The sequence below is a fragment of the Parus major genome, chromosome 1A (genome assembly GCF_001522545.3).
Source record: "Parus major isolate Abel chromosome 1A, Parus_major1.1, whole genome shotgun sequence".
NCBI classification, from domain to species: domain Eukaryota; kingdom Metazoa; phylum Chordata; class Aves; order Passeriformes; family Paridae; genus Parus; species Parus major.
In genome coordinates, this window is record NC_031773.1 from 36,598,375 (window position 1) to 36,617,278 (window position 18,904).

Genomic DNA, 18,904 nt, shown 5'->3' on the forward strand with positions numbered 1-18,904 from the left:
GATGAAACAGTAAATACACTTCTTTTTACATTTTTCCCCTCAATAAGCTCAATATTATACATCTGGAAATATGGCAAGGCAGGCATTCTTCTTTACAATCAGAACACTTTTTTTTTTCTTTTTTTTCTTTTTTTTCCCCCTTTTTTTTTTTGTATTAAATCTAATAAGCTGAAGCCATAAATATGTAACATAACTAATACAACAGAATGTAGTGGCATCCCACCGTTCACAGATTGTTACATGTATTATGCATTAGCTTTGCATACTCTTATGGTGAATCGTTCTTCTACAAAACTATTGTTATAGCTTAATACCCCAATCCTCCTGTGTATTTAGGGTTAGCTTAGTGCAAGGCAAGATGTGTGCAAGTGCACACCCACTTTTCAGTTATCAGCCCTGTGGCTGATTGCTGGTATAAATTAAGAAAGCCTGAGGGCTACAGTAATTTCCAACAGCTGTGCTTGGCCCCAGGCTCTCTTATATCATGTGAGGCTCACTAGACAAGAACAGGGGACTAGCCATAATTCCTGCCTTGCTCCTGAGGGATCAGCTATGCAGCTGCCCACCAAAGGTGCAACCTGGAGCCCAGGAAAATGCTGTAACTTCACCTGTCACAAAAAATACTCTGAAGTAAGCTTTACCAGTTAATGTTTTCTTGCTTGGGGCAGGACTTGTCAGAGCTGCTTGAAACCTTCTGTGAAGGTGGAGTGAGCTCATTTACAGAATCACAGAATGTGTCAGGTTGGAAGGACCACAGTGGGTCATCTGGTCCCACCCCCTGCTTAGGCAGCGTCATGTCACAGCACAGTGAACATGGGTTTATCCAGATGGCTTTTTAGTATCTCCAGTGAGGGAGACTCCATGACCTCTGGGCAATCTGTTCCAGTTCTCAGTCACCTACACAGTAACAAAGTCCTTCACATATTCGGGAGGAACTTTATGTGCATCAGGGTCTTCCTGTTGTCCCTTATTTGATTGCTGGCACCAGTGAGAAAAGCCTGACTTGACACCCTCCCTCTAGATATTTGTATACATTGATGAGGTCCCTTCTCAGTCACCTCTTCTGGAGGCTGAATAGGTCCAACTCTCCCAGCCTGGGAGCCCTCCGTCTCGCAGGAGAGATGCTCCAATCCCTTCATCATCTTTGTCACCCATGTAGTGCTGTGGCATTTGCATACCAGGCTGAAGAGCACACAAAAAAGTGCTGGGCAGATGGAATTATATTAGCATCTATTAAGGTAGAGATGACTGGCTTAATGGAACTAGTTGCTAATAGAATTAAGCAAGTAAAAATGTTACATGTTGTCATGTTGCTTTTGTTCTGATTTTTTAAAAATGTTTTTAAACTAGAACTTCTTAATGCTATTCAGAGCAGTAAATTTTGCTATGTTTGCATTCTCTTTGTTAAAGGAAAAACAGCTTCACTTTCAGTGTTCTCAAAATTCTGCCTTTCCTGAATGTATTAGCAGCCTTCAGACTTCCAGATGGGTAGTTGAATCTTTATTTGAGGTTTAGGGCTGAGACTGCAAAAATGAAAACGGTGCGTAACTTCATACTCTGTGCTGAAGGGACAACTGTCCTCAGCATTCTCATCTATGATATTATTCAGACGGGGGGCCCCAAGGTATGACACACCATGTGTATATGCAAAGCATTGAGCACTCTTTTTGTCATTACACAAACTGTATTTGCACTGTGTGTTTCATGGGCTTTTTGTAGTAGAGAATCCAATATATTATAGACCAATTTACATCTAATTCCCCAAAAGTCCCGATACGGAATGGCACGGCGAGATACATCCACTAAAATGTATGTCAGCTGCAGAAATAGCTATGTACCACATGATTTGATTGCCATTACCACTTCATTTCTCTGGTGTTTCAGAGTGATGGTGTTTATATATTCAGATATGTCTTGGGAATCTGAACTTCATACAGAAGGTCTTAACCCTTTCATACACTGGTCTATTTCAGTTAACAAGGCTAGATGATGAAAATCACAGCTATTAATTGGCATAGTTTGATTCTTGAAGAAGGAGCCTTATTCTCATTCATTCTTGAAGATCTACTGAAGTTCCTAGATTATGCATATGTAGTAAAGTGCCAGAGCCTTCTGTACCTGCCTGAGTTCAGAGCAAAACCAACTATCAACATTGCTGTATCCATGCAGATTATATATCATTATAACTTTCAAGTACTGACACTGGTGAAATTGTTGATAAAATATTTTCCTACCTATGAAAGTGTACTGAGATAAGTTCCTAAAGTGAGCTGCTAAATATTGTTAATAGTACTTAAAACTAAAAAAATATATTTTCCCCAGCCTTTTTTGCTTTTATGACTATTGATTTTATCCATTTAATTTCAGTATTACTGAGTCCTTCTCCTCTTGCCCAAAATCTTAGCTTTCTAGCACGTAATTTTCATTCACTAAACATCAAACCTCTCTGTCCAGTTTTGTTTTTCTGCCATAATTGTAGAATTCTTGTTTTTCTTCTTCAGTGTTTTGTTATGAACAAGTGATTGGAAGAATTTCTTTATTACAGCTTAAAAAAAAAATCTTAACTTGGAAGGCTTGCTTTGCATAATAAATTTGTTGTAGCAGAGGTGTTTCTCAGGCTTTCTTGGACTTGTGAAAGCGTCAAACACTGTGATAATGAAGGAAAGAAAGGTATATTCTATTAGTCTCCTTCATGTTTCATGCATGTATAAATTGTTTATTCTAGTTCACATGTGTGTTTTAAATGCCAGGGGAGTATGACATCACCTTCAAGCAGGAGATGGGAGAGTAACTATACCACTATGGTTTTTGTGTTTTTTAAGCAGATTCACCAAAAGGCCCTCACCCCTCTGCAGGCATGAATGGAAATGTGCAGCATCCCACCAGCACCGGGCAGCAGCAGGTCTCTGCCATACCCTCTCCAAGTGCCAGCAAGCCTTGGCGCAGCAAATCCATGAATGTCAAACACAGCGCGACCTCTACCATGCTGTCTGTGAAGCAGCCCAGTCCCGCAACCTCCCCTACTCCAACTTCAGACAGGCTCAAGCCACCCCCTTCTGAAGGTGTGAAGCCCCCTTCATCTGGACAAAAATCTATGCTGGAAAAATTTAAGCTGGTTAATGCTAGGACAGCTCTGAGGCCTCCTTTGTCACTGAGCTCGGGACCCAGTGACAGCGGGAGAGAGGATGACAACTTTTCAGAGTGTGGTGAAATGGATGTCTTAAGTGGTGGGGTGAACAGTGGCGGCTCCACAAGTAGCAGTCCCAAAGTATCACCGAAGTTAACCCCTCCGAAAGCTGGCAGCAAAAATCTCAGCAATAAAAAGTCTTTGCTACAGCCAAAGGACAAAGAGGAAAAGAACAGGGACAAAAACAAAGTTTGCACTGAGAAAGCAGTCAAGGAAGAGAAGGATCAGGTCATTGAGTCATCTACAAAGAAGAGCTCAAAAATTGCAAGCTTAATCCCAAAGGGAAGCAAGACAACAGCAGCCAAGAAAGAGAGTTTAATATCATCTTCTAGTGGGATCCCAAAACCTGGATCCAAGGTGCCAACAGCAAAGCAGAGCACTTCCTCCACATGCACAGGGAGTAAGGAGGTTGAAAAACTGAGGACTACAAAAGGAAACCAGTCCCAGTCAACACCAAAATCTCAGCTTAGTGAGAAGGCTTCTCCTTCCTCTGGTCTTGCTTCTTCTGAAGGGAAGGAACCAAGTGCTGCTCTCACCCCAGGATCCTCCGTTGGTCTGTCAGCCTCGATGGCTGCAGGCAGTGGCCAAGGCACAGGAAATGGTGCAGTCCAGCTTCCTCAGCAACAGCAATACAGCCACCCCAACACTGCCACGGTAGCTCCTTTCATTTATAGGTAAGATCATGGAAGAAAATTGGGGTTTGTGCTACCATTTAGGAAAGAGAGCTAAAATGGATAAAGTAATGGTTGATCACCCTGTTATCCCTCAGGTTCTGTCACAGCATCATGCCAATGTTTTCCTAATATTATTTTTTAATTAATGTTACTGTATGAACAATTTCTTACAAGAGCTCTGAGTCTTTACCTTGTACAAAAGCAATCCATGGCAAATATTTGCCATTTAACATTCAGGGTGTTTTGATTAGAAGTACAGATCATGTGGTACATTCTCTGTGCTGCTTTTGAAAGGTCACGGCTGAGTCAGGTTTCTAGTGTGAATATTCTTGTTTTCATTCTAAGAACCTCAAAATGTATTTGCTGATATTAGATAATATTTGCTTGGAATTAACCATTCTTTGAAAAGATCATAAAATAAACACCTGATGTTTTCAGAATGTGTAACAGTACTGGTGGATATTTGAAGAAAAAAGCATATACAAACTTATTCAAAAATATTTCAACAGTTTGTGTAGACAGAAAAGGTTGCTGTTTGCAGTTCTTTTCCTGTTTAGTTTTCTGCATGAAATAGGTGTAGATGAACTCCCTGCAGGCAGTTAATTTTTACAGGCAATAAAAACTCTTCAGAGGGCCAAGGCTCTGGAAAAGATGAATGAACAGCTAAATGTACCAGCATTTCTCTGAATTTATTTTGCTATCTGATAGAGCATTTGAAGAGAAGTTGGGAGATTCGTTGTACAGCTCTGAAGACTGAAAAAGATTGTAGAAAGATTGACGGGCTGATTTGAATAATGTTTTCAGATGTCAGCTGTTGGAGGGCTTTAGCTACAGTTGTGGGTAAATTTAACATCTGATAAAATGACAAATACATTATTAAGTAAAATATACTGCCAGTTTTTGTTAGTAACTAGTATTGTGGATAATCTTGGCTAAAGATTAAAGAGGTGATGAAGTAGACTCTGAGGAAGTATATATATCATTACACTCAACTAAACATAGCTTCAAAACCAATCTGGATGACTGATAAATTCAGAAAATCATATGGAAGGAAGAAAAGGCTCAGGATGGGTTATATTTATTCTAATATGCAGTGGAGCCTCTTGAGTTTCAATTAGATGTATCACTGGACACACTTAATATGCATGTGACTATCTGGAATAACCACAGTGGTGCAGAGGATTTGTGGTGTGGTTCATGGGACAGCTTACACATGTGTTGGGGTGCATATATAAGGAGAGAGGAAAAGCAGCTGTGCTTTGCATTCAGATGTATGTCCTGCTTAATGGCTATTTTACTGCTTATTGATGTCATTTCATTGCATGATGGAGATGTCTTAGGTTTTTTTAAAGCTTCATCCTGAAGCAGTATGTATTTTGAATTTTAAAGGGTGATAGAAGCATGCATCTTCCAGTAATATTTCTTGTTAATAATTGTCTCTTTGCTTCAAACAAACAGCAAAGGAGAGTGTATTTGAAGTAAAATCTCACATGAAAATACAATTCTCAGAGCCAGTGTCTGATCTCAAAATGCCATAAAATCAGAGTAAAAGACTGACTTTGATGAGGTTGTTTCAATATGTATCTCTCTAACTGAGTGCAGAGTCTGACTAAAAAATACACAGTAACTAAATTTCATAAAAATCTCAATGGCTTTGTAATACTACACAATGATTTAATAGAAAAATATAAATACAACAAGGATAAAATATTCAGATTTTCAGAGTTGGCATATTTATTTCTGTGGGTAAAAATGGCTAAGTGGAAATAAGCAAGAGCTGGGGTACTATGTTTACATTTTTTGTTCTTCAACTTAATTGTTTTCAAAGCAATCACCACAAATAATACACAGAAGTTTCAAGTGTTCTTTTTAACAGCTTTATATGAGTTAGTAAAAATTGATTACCATTTAGACTATCAGGGTTGGTTTTTTTTCCGGCTACAAGGAATATCTATGCTCTGTGAGTTTGAGCTTCAGTCATTCTAAAAAATGACAATAAAATGTAGTAAAAATACAGTGCTTTTCTCAGAATCTTGTAATATACTTGTTTCATCTTTTTAGACCATTAGCACGAGCATAAGTAAGCTAGTGCTTTCTTGATTTGTTGCTGATACCTGCACATGGAATGAAATTGAAATATTGAACACATTGAAATATTTTTTTGTTAACCAAGAGGATATTACTGTAGATTTGTGAGCAAAAGGAGGTATTCCAAGAAGGTTTTTTAGACTGCCATGTATTTTCCTTAAATAATGAAAACCTATAACAGCTATTAATAGTCATGTTTTCAAGAAGTCTGTATTTTTTTAATGGACAGTAAATAGAAAATATTGTTTTACTGGAAGGTTCTCGAGTGGGATATTGCACTATTCAGCTTTGCAGTCTTGGTGCTTTTCCCTATCTGATATCACATCATGATTTTATTCCTCTTAAACACCTGACATTGAAATTCGTAAGATTATAACCTCTTCAAAGTTTAACAGCAACAGTCAGAGTTACATTTGAAATTATCTAAATGGGTATAATTTAAATTCTTCAATTCTATCAGAAAGTGAGTATTTATTTTCAAATGTGTCTTTGAACATATTATTTACAGCCCCCATGTGTCCCCTCTCAAGTTGACTGCAGGGTCCAACTGATGTATGACTGTATGAAGAAGATGTAATTTATTTCCCAGAAAGCTTGATAAGAGAGATACAATAGGAAGGTATAAGAGACTGTATAATTGTTTAAAGTATACCAGTCACTACTTAAAATTACACATTCTTCTACTTAAACAGAATTGTAGGAGGCTGGAAATTGTGCCATTTTCCCGAGTCCCTTAAACTTGTATTGAAATTGGCCTTAGAATGTCTTGCTAGTAGTGGTTAAATTTCAAATGGAGAAGAGTAACACAGAAGTTTAATACTTACTAGGCTACAGTACAAACGGGAGGAAAACAGGTATATTAATGACAAAAAAAGAAATCCTACGGAATTTCAGTAGGAGAACATTGGGTTGTAACTGGATGCATATACTGCACTTCAGCTTTATTTTATTAGTTCCTCCAGTAACCACTGTAGGGGCATAGTTGGTCTCTTTCCCATGGCAGAGATACAGAATATAAAGCTCTCAAATCCCAGGGCTTGTGTTGCTGAGGAATTGCTTACTGCCTGAAATGCTGAAAGTATAGAAATTGATGCAGAGAATTAACTGACTACTCATCATCCCGAGCTGCCCTTCTATGTATGCATTGCTTAAATTTACATTTTTTCAGCTAAGTTTTAGTTTGATGATAGCAACATCTGGAAGAAGTTTCAGCAGTGGCTGAATTGCAGCCTTGCAGAGATATTCTTTTTGTTTTAATGCTGTACTACAAATACCAGTTTGGCACTTCTTTAGTCCCTGCAGAGTAAGAAACTGGTAACTTCAGCTACCTAATATATTGGTGTAGAGAAGATGTTGCCAGACTCTTCTGTGAAGTACAGGGTGAAAGGACAAGAGGTAACAGATGCAAGTTACAGCAGGAGAGGTGCTGATTGAAAGTTTTTAAAAAATGGTTTTAGTTTGAGGGTGGTGAAACACTTGGTGCAGGCTGTGGAGCGAAGTTGTGGAATCTCTGTCCTTGGGCATGCCCAGGATCCAACAAATCAAGGCTTTGAGAAACTTAATGTGACCAGACCATCTTTAAGAAAGTCATTGGACCAGATGGCTCCTGAAACATCTTTCTGATCTCAATTACTTTATGATTCTGTAGGGACTAAAGTATTCAATAGATAGGTCAGAAAAAGAACACATCAGTGTAATGAATGACCATGTTACTGGTCACTGAAACTTTCTTCCCAGCTCCTTTACTCCATGGTGATTAACACAATTCTTTTACTAGGCCATAGCTTCAAGGGTGAGCAGGATGTTCAGAGCAGTGACAGATGGGAAGGAGGATATAATCTGGTTTTATCTCTGGAAGTTCAGTGAAATTCAATTCCAGATGTCTATTCAGGATGTTTTTATACAAGCTTAAGGAAAAAATTATACGACACTTCAAGGATCCTGCAACCATAACCTGTGCAGGGTTTCTTGAAGGCCTACTGATTGATGTCCAGTCTTAATGGCCAGAAGCTACTTCTGTGTCATTGATTGTGGAGTTGAAACGAAGTTTGCAGAAAAAAGGATTAGTTCAGTTAATTGTGTTTGTTAATAATAGATTACATTGCTAAACACACTTTCTTCAATAAAGTGAGAACTCGAAGTCACACTACAGTGCTTTATTGATTCCTGTTATTTACACTGCTGCTGTAAAAATAAAGCAACAGTCACTACCAAAGGTTTGCAGTCACAAGTAGCACTAAAGATAGCCACTCCCTGGTTTTATTTGTAACAAATACATGGTCTTTAGACAAATCCTCCCATTTTTCCATGACTGATTTTCAAGTAATTGTGCAATTAAAGTTTTCATTGTAGAGATGTTAGTTTAAGAGATGGGAAGAAGCATAATAATTGAAATTATTATAAACATGTATTTGATTAATTGTCCTTTGACTGAAAAAGGTGTTTTCCTTCTCTTTGTCTGCACTTTTTAAATACATGAGGGAATAATCCCATCCCCTTCCTTTTCTTCTGTGAGCCTAAACCAAATCAACTCTTCCTGGTTTTGTGCCTGGTTTTTTTGTTGGTTTGTTTGGGTTTTTTTCCCAGAAGGGTTTCTTCTTCCCCATGAACATCCCAGTAGCCCTTCCTTGCATCTGTTCCCAATTTAACTCACAATTCTTGAACATGGGTGATGGAACTGCTCATATTGCAGACGTGGTCCTGCCAGTCTGTTACGCTGACAGTGATACACATTCAAGACAGCTGCATCTCAGAGAGATGTTGGAAAAATGCCATCATATTCATCTGATATCTTTTGGAATGTCATCTAAAAAGCAAACAAATCTTTGATGTTATCTGTGTTTATCTAAGGCTGGCTATTTCGTTAGAGACAGGAAATGACTGTGATAGAGACCACTTATTAAGTAGTGTTTCAAATTCTGTTCCTAATTACCCCATACAGGCTCATTTTAATCAGAATGAATAAGCTCCTGCAGGTCTGACTGAAAGGATATGTCCCATTAACTGAGTTTGATACTCTTACAAATAGGTAACATGTAACTCAGTGGGCTGGGGATAAATATATTCTCTGATTGCCATGATTAAAATAGAAACAGATTATCCTGTTTTCATGAAGGTCTCCTAAATTAACCTGCACTGTAGATGCACAGCACTGGAAGAAATATCACTGGGCTGGCTTTGACTAAACTGAAATTCTTTTCCCTTTTCTTGATATCAAGAGAGATGCAAGAATTTAATTATTTTTAAGGCAGTGGGCTGTGAATAGGTAGAGGATGGAGGATCATTCATTAAGGCCAGTGTGCAAGGTTAATGAGAAGATCACTTAATTTGCTGTTTACTTGCTTAGAGCTTAATCTGTGCTGCAGTCCTGCAGCAATCACTTGAGTCGTTCATGGGATTAATACATCCCACAGAAAGACATTAAAGCCATAAGTATAGAAGACAAAGCTCATAATTTCATTTCCCATTGGAAGAGGCATTTATATTCTTGAACAAATGTTTCACAACCCACAATGGGCCCACAGCAACGCAACTTGGAGTTTTAGGTACCCAGTGTGCACCTTAGGCCTCCTTGTTCCCCAGGAGCCCCAAAATCATACATCATTCTGCCTGGAAATCTTTCACCCCTAGTCTAGTCTTTCACCATTCTCAGTGCACCTGAGCTAAGCTTGACCCCAGAGAAAATCAGGGCCTTGGCCATCGTGCATGAAAAGGCAGGACTGGTGTGTAGGTGCTGGCAGCCAGCAGCCCCCTGGAGACCTTGCAGAAAGAGAGCTATTTGTGAGACCTGTTGCCTGTTCCCTCCTTGCAGTATCTCCATTGCAGCTGCCCAAAGGTTGGTGCATTCTAGCCCTTCTGTACCACAACAAATAATCACTTCTCTCAAGTAAGCAGGACTTAGGTTGCTGTGAAATCCATAGTCCTCCATAAGACTTCGGTTGTTTCCTCAGACAATCAAAATTTTAACAATTTAAAGTCCTTTGGGAAAGCAAGCAGGAGTGTGGAATTTCAGAGTTGTTCACTGCAGAGGGACAGAGTGAGCTCCATTTTTTACTTAGGAGGCTCTTCACTCGAGCATCAAATGTAAAAATTACATTCAAGGTTGGCAGGACATAGTTAACCTTGCAACATGTGCTGAGCTTGTGTTTCCAGTAGTGTGTGACAGACAAGAACCAGAAACAGTTTTTTATAGAGCAGTTGTCTGTTTCCAGCATCTCAAAAGTACAAAAATTGGTAAGAAAACAATGCATCTGATCAGGCAAAATTTACCTTTCTGTTTCTGAGTTGAATGATTCTCATCAATGGATTCCACCATGTCTGTACTTGTGCTGTTCTTTGTGCAGACACCTGTTTCCTCATCTATTGTTATGAATTACTGAACAAATCCATTCAGTAAATTTAAAGAAAGCATTAACTGGAAATTTATTTTATAGAATAAGTTGCTATAAAATTATTTTGAGAGATAAATCACTGTTTTTATGGGTTTTATTTATAAAGTACAGATACATCACAGAGTTAAATGTCTGTTTTTTAAGTTTAGTTGATCATTGGAAACACTTTATGGTTTCCAATGATACAATTCACTTTACGGTGAATTTTGAAAATTGAACTATAACTGTCACATTTTAAAATCAGGATATAAATATTTCACCAGTCTTTTAATAAATCAGAGGAGTGAGTGCTATTAATTTCAAGAAAGCTGGAAGAACTTAAGCTCTAACAGAAGATCTTGTAAAATTTTATTTCATAAAGTGGCTATTTTATCTTCAGATGTGTTCTTTTACTGTGTACACATGTTGCTAATTGGTGACATCATAGTTAAGCAGTTCCAGTGTAAAACAGATTCTACAGCTGTTCCTTAAGAAGAGGCAATAAGTGTGTGAGGTATTTTTTTATTATAATCGGTGTGCTCATGTATTTATTGCTATTTACCTTCATATAACAGAAAGTAACTGTATTCAATGGGGGGTTCCCATTATAATTATCATCGGTATTCACAGAAACATACCCTCAAAGAAAATATGAGCTATTTGTTAGAAAGTTAATGGAAAAACTTGTATTATCCCATTCCCCAGGGTTATATAAGGGACTTTATCAAAAGAAGCTGCACATAGATTTAAATATCTGGGCCAAATTTCCATCCAGTCTTGCATAAGCTTTTTCCCTCATGGCCTTTCTCACTTAATATTTCATCAATTACAAGTTTTTATTTCCTTTATGTATGTGCAGCAATGTGACTTAACCAAAGTAAATGAATTCTTATTAGATCTGTTTGAAAAATCCTGCAAAAAACAATAAAAAAATGAGGAAAAAAAATGGCTTCAAATTTCACAGAATGGACTGTAAGTTGTTCCTGCAGAGAGAGAGGGAGAGAAAGAGAGAGAGAGAGAAAGCCTAGTTGCTTGTACATTTGTGTAGCTGGACGTAAACTACCATAATAAGAATGTCACAAAAAATATATTTTCACCCTATAGTGATATGATTCTAGATGGAGCTGCAAGTAGCACTTATTTCCATGAGTACATGAATGATAGATAATAATAATAATCAATTTTCTTGCTTGATTTCAGAACTCTCTCAGAAAATGACAGTACCTCTTTACCACCTACTGATTCCTGTACCAGTCCTACTAAAATGGATTTGTCGTTTAGTAAGACTGCCAAACAGTGCCTAGAGGAGATATCTGGTGAGTAACAATAAGTCAGGAGAAGACTGTGAACTTCTTTATTTACATTTGTTTCTTACCAGGAGCTTTGTAATGGGTTGAAATAATACTTCTGACCTCTAATCACGGGTGGTATTAAATACAGAGAAAATGTAGGTGATGCGTATTTTGTGCTTTAAATCCACTGTTATCTATTTGAACTAGTTCCTTCTGCTCAAATACCCTCTTCATCATTTTGCAGAAACTGGGCTTTCACAATCTAGGGTTTCGTGAAATTTTTATTTTATTTAATTATACTGAATGTTCCAAGAGGAGCCGTGGAAAGTAAACTTCAGAAAGTTTAACACTCTCATTTAATAACATCAAATTAGATCATAACATCACAACTGAGACATAAATTACATAATATACACATTGCTTCTATAACTGAATCTGTATTCAGAAAACAACAAGTCCTTACTATTGTACCTGACCTGTAAGCTGCTGCTAGAGCTAAGCTGCTGCTGGTTGTGTTACAAGGAATTCCTTGTAAATGTGGATTAAAGTCCTTACTGGGTTACAGAGATGAAGGGATGGGGTATTTCAGTCATATTAGAATAATTCCTTTGAAGTCAACAGAACCATGCTGAGTTACATCAGCATTGGATCTGGCCATGACTCTGCCTGTGGATGCAAAAAGCAAAGTGTGCCACAGCTCACTTTCTCATCAGGACTGAATTGCACTGCAGGGTTGTGTGCAAGTTGTTCCAAAAGGACTCTTTGCAAGAGCTGTTACATGGGGTTTCGGGGTTTATTTTTGCCATTGCTTTGTTTTGTTTTTCATTAGCATCCTTACTCTTACAATTTTACAAAAATAAAAGGTGATATCCTGTCTTGTTGGTTTTACCTATGGTTTTGGTCCTTTACCACAAATTTTTAACATTCAGATGGATTTATGAGTCATGTGGTTCTTCTCAAACAGGATATAACTCACTTAAAGTATTAATTTGACACATCAGTCTAAAATTATCTTTACACCAGAAGGGAAATCAGATGCCCAAGATTTATGGGGACTGTCTTGACGTTTAGCTGACTCATACTGAAAAAGGTTTTGTCCTGGTTTGTCTCAGTCCCTCTGGAAGTTTTCTAACATCCGTTATTTGCACAGCCAGCTTCTGTGATAAATATGTCACTCTGAAACATGGTGAAATATTCAGGTGATGTATACCTGCTGAAATAAAAATTATTTTTAATTATTCCAGAAATTGGACTCCTTGTTCTAATATATATAAGGAGTTTAATTTAAACACTTACTACAAATCAAAAGATGCTAGAAAAAACCCAAACAATTCAATACCTTCTGAAATGATCAAACAGAATATCAAGTCTGATGACCTTTTACTGAAAACTAGACACCAGAGATGTTCCTAATCTGATTATTTAGACTCTGGCATTAGCTGTTGATTATCACAACAGGATGTAAAGCAGAACCACTGGGAAAATGTGGCCAGTGATTTTCTGTGTGCATAGGGAAACAGTTGTGTCACTCATATTTAACTGTTAGCAGCACAAGGAATAAATGGATCAAATACTGTATTTGCTGAATAATTGTCTGTGTGATGAACTATTACCAGTTATTGGCGATTCTGGTTTTAGACTTGCATGGATAAAAGCTCACGTGACGGTTGCTCAGAGGAGAATTCCGTGATGGATTAGCTATGAGGAAGGACAGTTAAATTCTTTTACTTAAGAGCATCTTTACTCTGATATGATCAAGGGATTACAGCAGTAGTAGCAAAGAGATAGGCAAGGATAATTTCCATGGTCTGGTCACCTATTTTCAGGGTATTAAGTGATGAATCCATTTTCTTTCATTTTGATATTGCCTTTTTCCTGAAATTGTCAACTGTTGCAATGGGTGGACATCATCTTTATATTATCTTGATCTTCTTTTGAAAGTTGGTAGCCACCACTCTAGCACAATATGTTTGTAAACAGTAAGGATCAGTAAGGATAATGCAAAAGAGTGAAAATCTGTGGAAATCGCTAAACAGCTTGGAGAGGAGTGTGTTCATAAAGTGCTGTCCCACCTGTATTTTGTTTCTGCTTCATTAATCATAATTATTTTTAAAGTGCCAAATATTTAGAACTAAAGCTGACATCCTCAGGATTAGAACATTTTTGCCAATATTGTTGTATAAACTGTTTCTCTACTTTCTGAATACTTGTACATTCCTGTTTGTTGTAGTTTCTTGGCTAAAGATTACTGCTCCCATAGCCAGCCAAGCTGTTCATATCAGAACTCTTAATCTACTCTTGAGAAATACCAGCCAATTGAACCTGAACTAATGCTTTAAGTGTGTCTGGTTCAAGATTTCTCCATTATAAAGACAAAAGTTGGACACAGAAAAAAATAATCTTAAAATTATTTAGGAGTGGTTGGCCAGGCACCATTCTCCTGATGTAATTCAGGAACCAAACCAAATTTTCTTGGTGTAGGGGTGAAAAGTCACGGCTCTGCTTTCTGTGTCCAGCAAGGCAGTTCATATCCCTTTGCTACTGTCTAAACAGTGGTGATGGGGAAGCAGAAATTAGAGCAAGAATCTGTAGTGGGAGGTTTCAGCTCTCCTCTGCTCTATCTTCCTCCTCCAAGGGAGCTGGTTACCTTTATAGCTTCTCCTGTCTTCCAACTCAGAGCTGGTGAAATGTAATGTCAGAGCTCAAGCAGCTTGTTTCCTGCTCATTGCTTTGAAAGTGATTACTTGATTTTACCTGCATGGCCATGAGAAGAGAATAGCGCTGGAAGACAAGGGAGAGGGTGAGGCTGGTGTAGGCATGAACTCAGAAGTATGGCTTGTGGTTGTCCTGATAAACTGAACAACTTCTTTATTTTCACCTTGTCACCAGTAATCTGCTGCTCTTGGTAAATATATACATGGCTTATGTCTAAAGCCAGTTCTGCATCTTGGTAGAGCTACTGTAAATCTGTTCCTATGTCTCTGGTGGGAATTTGTTCTAGATGTGATCTGAAGTGCTTCAGAATTTGTTCTTATTTTTTTCCCCTCTCTTTGAATATTCTACAGCTCAGCCAGAGCAGCCCCAAGGGTTTCCACAGTGCACATGCAGATCAGCACTAGAGCACACCTAGAGCAGATTTTAGTTGTCCTGCACACCTTCAATCCCCTCTGTGAGCACAGCTCCAGTGATACTGGTACTCTCACTGAGTGAGCCCTGTTTGTAGGCATGAGACACCAGAGGAGTAGTTCTGGAGTGTTCTGTATCTGGTGGTCTTGTTGCTCATGTGGAACACAGGTGTGCAGACCTCTGTCCAGGAAATCCCAGACAGAAGTCTGAGACACCTAAATAAGGAACAATTCTGCATTCAAGTATGAACACAATCTCTTGCATGTACCATTTGCCTCAACAAGACTACTCAGTATCTATCCACTCAGTTTCTACAAAACTGGAATATACCTTTAAAAACAGGATTATAAAATTATAATGAAAAGAAAGATCAATAAAGTAATCCAGTCTGGTTGTTTTTATTTTTGGTATGGCTGGGAACAATTTGTTCAGACTTTCTTACCAACTATTTCTTCTTAAAGTAGCTGTGACATTAATCACCTTCTGCAGCAACTTTATTGGAGAAAAATGTCAGTAAGTTAATTAGTTAATAATCCATTGTAAACTGTACATGTCAGAAACTACAAAGTATTATTGTATAAAATCAGTGATAACATTTGGCTTTCACAAGTGCTGCCATGTCATGTCCTAAGAGCTTAATGCAGTGTGTAATTAAGTAATTATTCATTAATTTATAAATATTGACTAATTATTAAAAATCTGAGGGATGAAGCAGAAATGAAACAGTACTTTTAAAAGTTATAGGCCTATCTCAGTGACAAGATTAGCATAAAAACATTCCAATTTTAATATTTATGTTTATTGTGCTTAATTGTTTGTTCTCTTTAAGAAGTAGTTAATTAATATATGCAGGAATAGTTTACATTTTTTTCAAGTAAGCTTAGCTGAAGAGATTCATAATCTTATGCATTTCCAGATCTATTACATAATTCATTTGTAGGGTTCTAAACCATCCACTGAGACTTCAAAGAAAGTCTTATCTGACAGCAAATTTTGCCCAAAGATTACAAGTTCTTAAAATAATTTTATAATTCCTTTTATGAAAGAGACAGTAAAAATAAAGTAATATGTTACACTGACTGATGGATTGAGGAAGTTCCCTAAATTGTTCTTGTTGTAAACATATTCCTGGTTGGAGAGCAAAGTGGATTGCAAGGTAGTTGGGGAATAATGCTGTCATGGCATTTTCTTACCTCTAGTCTCCTATACTTCCCTATTAGCTTAGAAAGATGTATTTTTTGGCTGCTATATCTAAACATTTTAAAATGGAGAGCTGAGATTTAGAAAGTTATTTGTCCATAAATAAGCTGGAGAATTTTCCACATTGCAATTTTATGTTTTGGCAAATGGCACCCTGCAGAGAGATCTGGTAAAGTACAGGGATAAATTCAGTGTTTTTTCTACTGAGCACTTGGTCTAAGATAAATAAGTATCTGCTGTATCTGGAAATGATCACAATGGCCTGTCTACCAAGTGAGGCAATGGGATTAATGGGAGAAAAGATCATATAACTTTGTAATTAAGAGATGTAGTAAAATGTTTGTGCGCAGGAAGGCTGAATGAAGGTTGTGTGATGAGCCTCAGTACCTCTGTATAAAAGCATTTGACTCATTGTGTTTTTAATGTATTTTGAAATGAGGCAGATGAATGCTGCAGCTGCCAGCTACCCTTACATGGCTCTTATACAGTCCAGTGCCATTCCCTTTTTGGTGTGATGGTCTGTGACCTGTGTGCTGCTGAGGCTGGGCTGCAATGAGCAGGTCAGCTGGGAGAGGTGACAGGTGAGCAGGGACACCGAGGCCCACTGCAGTGTGCCGCTGCCAGTGACCCATCCTGCCTGGAGGGGTGTGGCACCTCCTGCCAGCATCCCATGTGAAGTTTGGTGGGGCTCATTGGGTGAACATTTTGCAGTCCCTGACATAACCTTTTCTGCTCCCAGCTAGAAAGAGGCCTGACAGTGCCTGTCCAGTTCTGACAGTCTTGTGTCCCTGGTGCTGGAGCTGAGTGGCTGTGCGCTGCTTCCCTGGCACAAGGGCTATGCCATGCCCAGAAGGGCTCCTGTGGCCAGCCACAAACACTGGGAGCCTGGATGGGGGCACAGAGGGTCCACATCTGCCTACAGCTTACCACGGAGACAAAGTCACTGCCTGCAGGTGGTGGGGTATGAAAGGGCAGGTGGGGAAGTTATTCATGGATTTGAAATATCAGGGAGAGATTCAGACTTGTTCTTTACAGTAGAAAAAGAGCCTGTTCTCTTGATTCCAAGACAATCACCAAGAGAACTTTGTCATCACAGGGCCAAATCACAGAATCACAGAGTAGTCTGAGCTGGAAGGGACCCAGAAGGATCATCTAGTCCAGCTCTTAAACTCAATCTATATAGGGATTGGATCAATGACCTGGGCATTATTATCACTGTGATCTGACCAAGTGAGCTGAAAATCATCATCCTTCCTGTTAATTCAAAACATAGAAATGGAGAGTACATTTTAGTATAAATTCAGGATATAAAACCAATTAATGTGAAAAGAGCAAGATTGCCCTTCTCTTTTGAAATTCTCTATTGTCAATACCTCCCTGTGAGGACTTTCTAACAACCACAGCTTAACCAGGCATGTTGGGCAGGCTGGGACAGCCACATGGCACTGTCAGTGCACACCAAGACAGGAGTCTGCAGGCAGTGCTAGAGCTCTGGGGCAGCCCCAGCAGCACACCAGCTCTGAGACCCCATCAGCATCCACACCAGACCAGGCTCTGCTGCAGGCAGGCACCAGCACACTCATAAAACCCCTCCAAGCAGCCATATGTTACTGCAGCTGGCAGACCCTGGGAGTAAGCACAGCAGTCTGATCTTCTGTTTCCATGCTGACAAGGTGATAGGTGTTTAATATTTGGGACAGTTTCATGCTCAGACAGACAGACCACTCCTCTTGTCTCCTCTTTGAGTGGTGTTCTAGGTGGGGATGGGAGTGGTACCTCTTGATGTGGAACATGTCTTTCTAGGAATTCATCAGTGCTTTAACATGGGAAACTACCATTAATTTAGGCTACTGATTTTTTTCTGAGTTATTCTGTGTTTCTGAGAGTTATCTAAGAAGAAATGTACCTTTCCTTTGAAATTTCCAAGAATTTTCTCATGTGTATCCTCAAAAACTGTAAACTGAAGCAATGAAAGGCAAGAAATACACACTGAGGCTTCTGTTAACATCTGTTTATTCATACAGGAAATATGTCAACAGCTTGTAATTCTTAGGGTGGCATTTTTAAAGGTTATTTGTCTGTCAAGGTTTCTCAGGTAGAGACTTGAGATGAGCATATCTTCACACTGACTAAAGCAGTTTATTTTTTTACAGCAATTTTATTATTTGTATATTTCTATGTAGTGTTTTGTGAAATTAATTTCCCCTAGATAAAAATTTGTATCTAAAAAATTATAATTAAATTCAGCTATTTCTTTGTTCATCTTTCCGTTATTTCTGGGACTAATATCTTTTTCTTTGTGAGAAAAGACATACATTTAAGCATAAGTCTTCTTTCTCTCTGGATAATGAATTTAAAAATAGCATTCAAAATTGCTGAACTTAGTTCAGATACAATATGGATTTGCTTTATAAATAAATTACGCCTCCATTAATAGGTTTTCTTGAGAATATTGTGAAACGATGTTTTACAGCTTTTATAATTCTATACTAGCCTCTGAATCTCACAGAGGTGCAAACAGGATAGCTTTCTAAGAAGAAAGAAATTAAATATTTCCTTTTATGAATCACCTTACCAGACAAATTCTGTTGTCTTATGATCTAAAATTATATTTTCTTAATTTAGAGCAGAAAATGCAAGACTGAAGGTCCTTTTGCAAGTCTGCTTTTAGCTTCCTGCATAGGGAGTAACAGTGATATGGAAGAAATAGTTTTTCATCCTTACCTTTCTGGGGGAAAAATAGGATTTGGCCATGAGCTAGATCTGTTACTGTAGCATCCCATTCAGGTGAAGCTGTGTCTTGAAACCTGTGGCACTGTGAACTGGGCAGAGGCTTCTGTGTCTCCAGTTTAATTCACCAGGATGTTTGCTGCCATGGCAGCCAGCAGCATTCACTGCAGTAGCAGAGAAGAGTCATATATCTGGGAATGCAGGTTGAATACTAAAATGTAAGGAGGCTTGTGCTTC

At 38.3% G+C, this 18,904-nt stretch overlaps 1 protein-coding gene across 8 annotated transcripts in view; it reads left to right on the forward strand.

The window, feature by feature from the left end:
• NAV3 (neuron navigator 3) overlaps window positions 1–18,904 on the forward strand; it is a 506,339-nt gene that overhangs the window by 374,196 nt on the left and 113,239 nt on the right. For 6 of the 8 annotated variants that reach the window (XM_015628501.3, XM_015628495.3, XM_015628497.3 and 3 more), the window contains 2 exons: window positions 2,823–3,861; window positions 11,520–11,635. In XM_015628501.3, coding sequence (XP_015483987.1) covers window positions 2,823–3,861; window positions 11,520–11,635 — 1,155 coding nt within the window. The remainder of the gene's footprint in view (window positions 1–2,822; window positions 3,862–11,519; window positions 11,636–18,904) is intronic. The other 2 variants (XM_015628496.3, XM_015628504.3) reach the window with 1 other exon arrangement.